The 8,649-nt window shown below is 45.0% G+C and overlaps 1 protein-coding gene across 3 annotated transcripts; it reads left to right on the top strand.

Moving 5' to 3' along the window:
- Nucleotides 1-2,199: 2,199 nt before the first annotated feature.
- On the top strand, nt 2,200-8,212 carry LOC100274707 (uncharacterized). 3 transcript variants are annotated; one of them, XM_008663450.4, is made up of 3 exons: nt 2,200-2,550; nt 2,862-4,415; nt 7,788-8,212. In XM_008663450.4, exon 2 carries the CDS (start codon nt 3,037-3,039, stop codon nt 4,375-4,377), a length of 1,341 nt encoding a protein of 446 aa, XP_008661672.1. In that variant the 5' UTR covers nt 2,200-2,550; nt 2,862-3,036; the 3' UTR covers nt 4,378-4,415; nt 7,788-8,212.
- The last annotated feature ends 437 nt before the right edge of the window (nt 8,213-8,649 follow it).

Here is an 8,649-nt window from a genome sequence, read left to right as displayed (position 1 = left end):
AGGTGTACTTCACATGGAATCTGCAGGATGAGACGGCGATCGTGCTCTCGCAGCTAGGTGTCGATGGCCAAGGCATGGTGAGTCTGTGGATTGACAAGGACTGGGTGGTAATGTACAAGCAGCCTGTACTCCAGTGCGATGCCTACGCAACGTGCGGACCATTCACAGTCTGTGATGAGGGTGAGAACGAGGGCCCAATCTGCAACTGCATGAAGGGTTTCTCCGTAAGCTCACCCAGGGACTGGGAGCTGGGAGACCGGAGAGACGGGTGCACGAGGAATACTCCATTGCACTGTGGAAGGAGCCGCAACACAGATAAGTTCTACGCTCCGCAAAATGTCATGTTGCCCCAGGACGCAATGAAAATGCAGGCTGCAACAAGTGATGAGGATGACTGCTCACGGGCTTGCTTGGGTAACTGCTCGTGCACTGGATATTCCTATGGGGAAGGAGGCTGCTCTGTCTGGCATGGCAAATTGACCAATGTGAAGAAGCAACAACCTGATGGAAATGGGGAAACACTTTACCTACGCCTTGCTGCTAAAGAGGTGCCAGGGGTGCCGAGGAAGAATAGTAGAATTTTTCGCTTTGGTGCTGCCATTATTGGCGCAAGCGCTGCAGCTGTTGCTGCCCTGATGATCCTTGGTCTGATGATGACTTGGAGGAGAAAAGGGAAGCTGTTTACCCGCACCGTGGGAGATGCTCAAGTTGGCATTGGGATCACTACGTTCAGATATGTCGATTTGCAGCATGCAACCAAGAACTTCTCTGAAAAGTTAGGGGGAGGCAGTTTCGGTTCCGTATTCAAGGGGTACCTAAGTGACTCACTTGCCCTGGCAGTGAAAAGGCTCGATGGCGCCAATCAAGGTGAGAAGCAATTCAGAGCAGAAGTGAGCTCGGTTGGAATCATCCAGCACATCAATTTAGTCAAACTGATCGGGTTCTGTTGCCAAGGTGATCAGAGGTTACTGGTTTATGAATACATGCCAAACCACTCCCTAGACGCGCATTTATTCAAGGTCGGCAGTGATACGGTCTTGGAATGGAATCTCAGGTACCAAATAGCGATTGGAGTTGCCAGAGGCCTGGCCTACTTGCACACTGGTTGTCGGGATTGCATTATACACTGCGACATCAAGCCAGAGAACATACTCCTTGATGCGTCTTTTGTACCAAAAATTGCAGATTTTGGAATGGCAAAGGTGTTGGGGAGAGAATTTAGTGACGCGATAACTACGATGAGAGGAACTATTGGATATCTTGCGCCTGAATGGATCAGCGGAGAAGCTGTCACATCTAAAGTGGACGTTTACAGCTATGGATCGGTCTTATTTGAAATAGTATCAGGGAGGAGGAATTCGAGCCAAGAATACTCCAAGGATGGTGATTATTCAGCATTTTTCCCAGTGCAAGTTGCACGCAAGCTTCTGAGCGGAGACATTGGCAGCCTGGTGGACGCAAGTTTGCATGGTAATGTAAATCTTGAGGAAGTTGAAAGAGTTTGCAAAGTTGCATGCTGGTGCATTCAAGATAGCGAGTTTGATCGACCGACCATGACCGAGGTGGTGCAGTTTCTTGAGGGTGTTTCTGAGCTCCACATGCCTCCGGTGCCAAGACTACTCGATGCTATCACAGGAGGAGCCACCAACACCAAAATCTACTCAATGCTATCAGTGGAGGGGTCACCTACATCAGTGTGACATCTGTTTAGCTGTCCCTCAAACTAAAATATAACTCTTCAGAAAACTTTTAGCTATCCCATGAGAATATAGTAGTTTATATCATATCATATATATATGTAAGGACTTGGGCATTTGTGACCTGGAGGTGGTAGAAAAACAAATATGTACACGTATGATGCTTGAAACTTTTGATGCCCAAGGAAGGGAAATAAACTTGGGATATTTCTCATTTTGCAAAAAAAAACTTGTTATTTATTATCTTAGTACTAATTGGCCAATAAAAGATGCTGTAACATTAATCCTTAAGCTCTAAAATTGCCACATTAATCAGAGAAAAATAAAGAGTCTACACCATGATAGATGTAGTAATGGGTTCGAATTATAATGGTTGAGAAGTTTCAAAAAAAAATGATAACGGTTGAGAATGATTTTGTTCGTACATTGATTTAACTGTTTATATCTCCTATCTTAGAATGGACTATAACTGTAATCAGACTGACTTGCTGCAAGATAGCAGTAGTTCCAAAATTTCTCTCTTTACTTCTTTAGTGCCTCTCCAGCTTCAGCTTCACGTGAAGCTGACCCAAACGCCTTGTTGAAAAACAACTCCTCCTTGGGACCAGTCACCTTTGGGAGCTGGTTTTGACCTGGCCGGCCGGTGGCACGCTCCCCGTACGAGCACGCAACTACGCAAGGCCACCCCGCCGGTCTCTCCTTCCGCCGCCAGATCCTCCGCTCCTTCGCCCACAGCCGCCGCGGCCGCGGCCCTCCTCCCTGGTTGTTGCACTGTAGTACTGGAGTGGAGGTCCGGTCCCACGTTTGGGCGTGGACTCGACAAGCGCCAAACCGAGCACCCCCAAATCCTGATGTAAGCTAATCTGCATTCGGATCTCATCTAATTACAAGTACATACATGTATTATGGCGCCGCCGATAGTATTTGACTGGCTAGTAGGCTGCTACGTTTGCTAATGGTCCGTGCTCCGTGGTGGAACTGTGCCCATGGTTTGTGTTGTGCTGCGACTGCATTGCTTGGTGCCTTAAATAGGTGCCTCTGATAGACTACTAATTCAATGGCGATTCGTTTAAATCTCGAAGCATAATTGAATGATCTCGATTAGAATGATTCTCTGAATTCATGGAGTAATTTGTACTCTTGTTGGATATCTCGTATGTGCAGTCTGCTCAACACTGCGCCTGAAATATTTTCTCCGGTGGGGCTGCAAAGGCAAATTAGGAGCGCTTCCAAGTTCCAATCCCCGTTTGCTTGTACAGGGTATAATTAAAGAGGCAACGGAGTCATGACCCTTTTGAGGGAGTATTAGTAACCGCATGATCTTTTCGAGGGAGGCACGATGGAAGGAAATAACCTACCCTCTGGAAGCTTGATGCAAGGAACACCTTACAGTAATGTGGACTTGCAGCATCATAAACATATGCAAATGCCTGCACCAAGCTCTGGAAACCAGGCTTTCAACCACTCTCAGGTGCCTGGCAATTTCCCCATTTGTCTGAACCAGGTTACAGATTCCGACCAGCTACCTGAATTCCAATTTGGAGAGCACGGCAAGGTCAATCACCACCATCATCCTCACCATCACAAGCAGCATGCAACGAATAGCATGAGCGATGATGAGGAGCATGGTGTGCATGAGGATGCCACTGATAGCCAGATCGGCAAGGGAAAGAAGGGTTCCACATGGCATCGGATGAAGTGGACTGATTCGATGGTTAGGCTTTTGATTACTGCAGCATCCTACACTGGGGAAGACCCAGGAGCTGATTTAGGAGGTGGTAGGAGAAGCTGTGCAATGATGCAGAAGAAAGGCAAGTGGAAGGCCATATCAAAAGTCATGGGCGAGCGAGGCTGCCTCGTGTCGCCGCAGCAGTGTGAGGATAAGTTCAATGACCTAAATAAGAGGTATAAAAGGCTTACAGATATCCTTGGTCGGGGTACTACTTGCAGAGTTGTGGCGAACCCGGAACTTCTGGATGGCATGGCTAATCTCTCAGATAAGATGAAAGATGCCGCGAGGAAGATATTGAGCTCTAAGCACTTGTTCTATGAAGAGATGTGCTCCTACCACAACAATAATTGGTTCAGTTTACCTGAAGATCCTGCACTTCAGCGATCGTTGCAGCTTGCTCTTAAGTGTAAGGATGAGCATGATGCAAGGAAGCGAGCAAGTGGAGATGCTGATGAAGATGATCAAAGTGCAGACACTGATTATGAAGAAGAGAATGATGATGAGCATCCCATCACGCATGCCAATAAGGGGACCCTACTCACGCGTAAAAGATTGCGGTACATGCCGGCGGATATGGAGGATGTAGGTTTCGGCAACTCTTCCAGCTCACATGACTGTAGCTGGAGATCTGATCCCCATAGCATTGCAGTGGACATCAACAAAGCTTCTCCAGATGGAACTAACTTGGCTTCGGTTCAAAAAGACTTGGCTACACAGTCTGCGGAGATTGAGAAACAGCGTATGGAAATTGAAGTTGAGGCATTGGAGCTTGCAAAACAACGTCTCAAGTGGGAGGCATTTAGTAAGAAGAAGGACAGAGAGCTAGAGAAGATGAGGTTGGAAAATGAACAAATGAAGATTGAGAATAAACGTTTGGAGCTAGAGGTAAGATATAAGGAGTTGGAGCTTGAACACAAACCACAAGGCCATGGCAGTCATGCAACATGATAATATCTTTAAAATCGCGAAGACTGAAATGCAAGATAGTAAGCTTTGTCTCCTGTTATCACTACCCAGAGAAATAATTATGAGTAACTCATTTCTAATTCTGTCACCAAATCCTTGATATTCATAGGCTGCTGGAGTAGGTGCTATTTGGTACCAGACAGTTCAGTCATGTTTATATTTATTTTGTTCTCTGTAGATGTTTCAGAGAAACGATAAGTTCCGATGCATGCTTAGGGAACCATGGAATCCAGAGATATTCCGCTGATCTGCACTAAGAGTTCTACTAATCTTAGTGACCGATCTTTGTTATACTTCTCAATAACCATGAAATCTTTTGTATACTCACATTTTCCATAGACTGGCTATTTAATTTGTTGATGTGCTTATTTTACATCCACAATAATGCCAGATAAGCACAGTAGAGCCTCATCACACGTGTCATGGGCAATTGACTAACCCTAAGGCCTAATGGGCGCCTTATACTACCAACCTGGCACATGGAGAGCCAGACCACAAGGGCAGGGATAGAAGGGCACTGCCGCTAATAGATGATATTCTTCTTCCTTGCCTTGATTGATACATGTCTCCTTATAAAATAGGTTTGCTTGACTCATAAGCAAGATGACTAATCTTATCTACCCTAATGGGCCTCTCATACTACCGACCCGGTCCATAAGGCCTAGCTGACTGTGCATGACATCATGCATTGCGGGTAGGCTTTAGTGATGAATTATAGATATTTGCTTCCAAATTGGTTGGCTAAGTATTGTCAAAAGAACTTCACATTGCTTCTCTGGCTGCCAGGCAGAGTCCTTCCATGGGACAATATTATTTTCTAAACAAAATTTAATGTACTTTAATATGTTTTTTCTTCTTTCAACAACCAACATCCTACAACTTTACGAACTAACACTAGTCTGAATTGCTGGAATGTTTGATGTAGTATATAGTGTACAGTCATATCATATGCACACTGCCAGACTGCCTAATATCCAGTGTTGTGTACATTGCAGGCTTCAACATAACTTAATTTTAGGGCTAGTTTGGGAACTCCATTTTTCCAAGGGATTCCTATTTTTCTAAGGAAAAATGAACTAATTTCTCTTGAGAAAATGGAAATCCCTTGGGAAAATAGGGTTCCCAAACTAGCCCGTACCTGTTATTTTTTTCCAGAAATATTTGCATTTGCTAATTCCACAACCAATCTATCAGGAGCTGGGGATTCATAATTATTCTCGCCAATCATCTATGTGCTGCCTATAATTGCATGAAAGCAAAATAAAAGTTTGCTCAAGTAACTAAGGGTGAAGTCTTAGTACTCAGCTGACAATGATATACATACTGCACAAGGAGATTATATCGGCCACCTGAGAAACGACCTTTTCTCCTGTTGTTGTGTTTGAAAACCTGTACTGAAGAACGTCAGCAACCAGGAGGAAAAGGTTGTGGGTGATAGCCCCTGCCCAGTCTTACAGTATGCGGATGATACCCTTATTCTCCTGCGTGCCAACATTGCAGACATCACAGCTCTAAAATCAGTTCTTGATGCTTTCTCAGAGGCTACAGGGCTAAAGATCAACTTCCATAAAAGTACTGCAGTGCCCATAAACGTGGACAACACCCAACTCTCAGACATGCTTAATATTCTTGGATGCAAACTTGAAGGTTTCCCACAGACTTATCTAGGCCTACCTCTGTCCAGCACGAAACTACACCTATCAGCATTCACACCCCAGATTGCAAAAACTGACAAATATCTAGCAGGTTGGCAAGCCTCCCTCCTAACGCCCATGGGAAGAGCTGTCCTGGTCAACTCTGTTTTGGACAGCCACCTCATTTATATCATGTCTGCAATCTCTCTTCCATTGGGAGTTGTCGCACAAATTGATCGCAGGCGACGTTCCTTTCTGTGGACTGGGGAGGACAAAGCCTCTGGAGCGTGCTGCCTGGTTGCATGGGAAAAAGTTTGCACCCCAAAGGTAGTGGGGGGACTTGGAATCAAAGACCTCAGACTGCACAACAGATGCCTCCTTGTCAAGCTAATTCATAGGTTTCATTCAGCTCCTAACTCCTCTTGGGCGGCTTGGGCAAGAGCAAACTGCAACGTGGCTACCTTGGAGGGTGATGTGCACGGGATGCACTGGAACAACCTGCGCGCGGTGCTACCCATCTACCAGGCCATCACTACTTCCGTAGTCGGAAATGGCCATAACACAAACTTCTGGCATGACGCTTGGTGTGGGGAAGATGATCTGGCAACACGCCTACCAGCGCTCTACTCTCACTGTTTGGCCAAGCAATCAAGTGTCCACGACATTGTCACAAATGGACTATCTCTAGTCCCTAGACTTTCAGATCAGGCACAGATGGAACTCCATCAAGTCCAGGACATCATCAATGATTCTGCCCTCAGTCAACAGCAAGACACTCGCGTCTGTTCGTTTGTCTCTCAGAGTGGAAAATTCCAAACATCCAAGCTCTATGATTTCCTCAAAAAGCAAGATAGGGTGACGAACCCTGCTGCAGCCTTCATTTGGAGCAATAAAGCGCCACCGAGAGCCCAATTCTTCGCTTGGCTACTCACCCAGGGGAAAATTCAGTCCAAAGAAAATCTGCTGCTGAAAAAAATTGTGGATGAGGACACTTGCGATGTGTGTGGCCAGGAACGCGAAACTGCTGATCACATTGTTCTCCGCTGCCACTTTGCCAAGACCTTCTGGCTTGCGATTGGCTTTCACATCCCCAATGACATGACTGTGCAAAATTTGCACCAGATTGAACGGCCCTCAAACCTCCCGCAAAATGAGTTCAGCTCCTTTGTCATCCTATGTTGCTGGCAGTTGTGGAAACGCAGAAATGGTTTTGTTTTCAGGCAAGAGGCAGCCACCCTCAACCAAACTCTCCAGCTAATTTGCGCCGAAGCTGCCAGTTGGAGTCACAGGCATAGCTCTAAAGAATCCGGAGTAAAAGAAGCCTGGAATATGGTGTTCTCAAATGCTAGATTGTAATCAACTCTTTTCCCTGTTGCTCTCCCAACCGGATATATCCGGCTATGTAAACAATTCTGTACCATCTAGCCTTTTTGGGCTAAACGGGAATGTGAAATGAAATGGAATCAAGGTGGGGAACCTTTCCCCCCCATTATGATCAAAAAAAAAAAACCTGTACTGAAGCACTGTAGTGTATAATGTGAATATGCAGTGTGTGTTTACTGTGTTATATGTGTGATACACAGTAGTCGACCATTCCACCGATTATCTATGTTCTCTTGCTTACTATAATTTGTGTGGTTGGCAATAGAATTGCTGGCTAAACTTAGCAGATGAACTTCCCCATTATAGTAATAGTGTTGTCCATGATATATGTCTCATGAAGTCATGAGCACTCATCCTTAATTTTTTCGGTAGCAGGTGTAGACATTTTATAGCACTGTTCATGCAGAAGTAACACCAAGCGTCAGAAGCATTTCACATGTAGTACTGCTGTCTTCGCTCAATTTGCTGCTTGAGGCAGCCAGGCTGCTCCATGTGTGCTGATACTTGATGCGGTGTTACGAAATAGTACCTTGCTTCCACATCCAGGATTACCGAAACGAAGCCTGAAGACCGCAAAGAATATGCTATGGTGCATGCAGACCTTACTTGCCTATCGTCATGAAGCTATACTGTTGTCTGATACCATATAAAATTTCGGAAATGCTAGCATCACACCATTTATTTTCCTTGGTTTTTTTTCCCAGCTATTCTTCCCTGTTGGCCCCTTACAGGTTGCTGTTGGCACTGATAATAGAACATAGCACAGCAATACGATTGACAAGCGCAACGTTTGTTCGTTACGATTTTAATACGTCTGGCTGCGGTATTTTGTCTCAGGCTTGCTTCTTCCTTGCTATATTCTCTGTATATTGGACGGGGCCCATTTACTGGAACACTGAAGTATAAGGTGCCGTTCGGTTGCTTAGGTCTTTAGGATTGGTGGGTCGGAACGATTTCTAACCGGATTACTTCTCTAATTTATATAAATTTTGATTAGCTGCAACAATTCCGGGTGCAATCTGGTACAAACGAACAAGCCCTAAATGGGCGCTGGGCTCTAGCTAGTAACCGCGAATTATATCGAAGTAAATTCACAAAAAGCATGACACGGACTGCTATTTTTTGTTTTTCTAATATATATTTCAGCTGTAAGAGCAACTCCAATGGTTCTCTAAAAGACTTTCTAAATTAATAATTTAGATAGTTAACATGAAAACTATTCTCCAACAGTTCTCTA

The sequence above is a fragment of the Zea mays genome, chromosome 10 (assembly GCF_902167145.1).
Source record: "Zea mays cultivar B73 chromosome 10, Zm-B73-REFERENCE-NAM-5.0, whole genome shotgun sequence".
In the NCBI taxonomy this organism is placed as follows: Eukaryota; Viridiplantae; Streptophyta; class Magnoliopsida; order Poales; family Poaceae; genus Zea; species Zea mays.
This window is presented reverse-complemented; position numbering and strand designations above follow the sequence as displayed.